At 41.7% G+C, this 853-nt stretch overlaps 1 protein-coding gene across 1 annotated transcript in view; it reads right to left on the minus strand.

The window, feature by feature from the left end:
• Window positions 1–853, minus strand: part of LOC105166003 — a gene marked incomplete in the record, with an annotated part of 2506 nt that overhangs the window by 499 nt on the left and 1154 nt on the right. The window contains 2 exon segments of the mRNA XM_020695304.1: window positions 1–333; window positions 497–852. The exon segment at window positions 1–333 is cut by the window's left edge and continues 499 nt beyond it. Of these exon segments, the coding sequence (XP_020550963.1) occupies window positions 1–333; window positions 497–852 (689 nt within the window).

Below are 853 nucleotides of genomic sequence, written 5' to 3' on the forward strand. Positions count from 1 at the left end.
ATCTTCCTCAACAGATGTCTCTGAATGTCTATTACGTTTAAATATGCTAACAGGAACTGCAAATGCTCCAAGACTAGTATTTTGACTTGATGGTCTAGACTCTTTGTGTAAACCCAAAAGTGAGAGCTTTGTGCTTTGGGACAGTTGCCAGACAACTTGTCCAAAAGTGCTCAACGAACATGTAGCAGAATTAACCTGGATTTCTAGACCAGAAACAAACTGAGCCAACGAGGCAACCACATTTGATTTTCTCACCATTATGCCAATGGCACCACCATTGTGTTCATTTAGGAGTGGTGGTCCAAATTCTGAATAATCAGTAAGGGCCCTTTCCTGCAAGAGAAATTAATATCTTGCATCAAGCCCTGATCCTGCACTGAGGCTAACAGTCACAAACAGAAAGCCACTGCTCTTTAGAACTTAGAAAGCATAGACATGTTTTGGGCATCATATACAATAGTGCAAGAAATGGCAATAGTTACCAGAGAAACTTTACCTGATGAGAACTTGTCACAACTCCAACATCTCGGCATTGCGCACCCATTGGAATTGCAACTGCAGAGAACCAATTGCTAATATGTGCTGCATAAAAGACTTTTGCGAGCGAAAGGGAGCTACCAAACATATCAATTTGACCTTTTTCACTGGCCATAAACTCTGCTACAAGTGTATCTTTCTCCCGAACACCAGTTTCAAATGTGAGTCTTGCATCAATACCAGTTCTAATACCTGATCTTTGGATTGCATCGTGTTTCTGCTCATCAACACCATCCATAATGAAGAATCCCCCACGGACATCCACTTTTCCCTTTACATGAGTGCTAGCTTCCTCGAATGGACTTCCCTTGGAAGA

The sequence above is a fragment of the Sesamum indicum genome, linkage group LG7 (assembly GCF_000512975.1).
Source record: "Sesamum indicum cultivar Zhongzhi No. 13 linkage group LG7, S_indicum_v1.0, whole genome shotgun sequence".
In the NCBI taxonomy this organism is placed as follows: Eukaryota; Viridiplantae; Streptophyta; class Magnoliopsida; order Lamiales; family Pedaliaceae; genus Sesamum; species Sesamum indicum.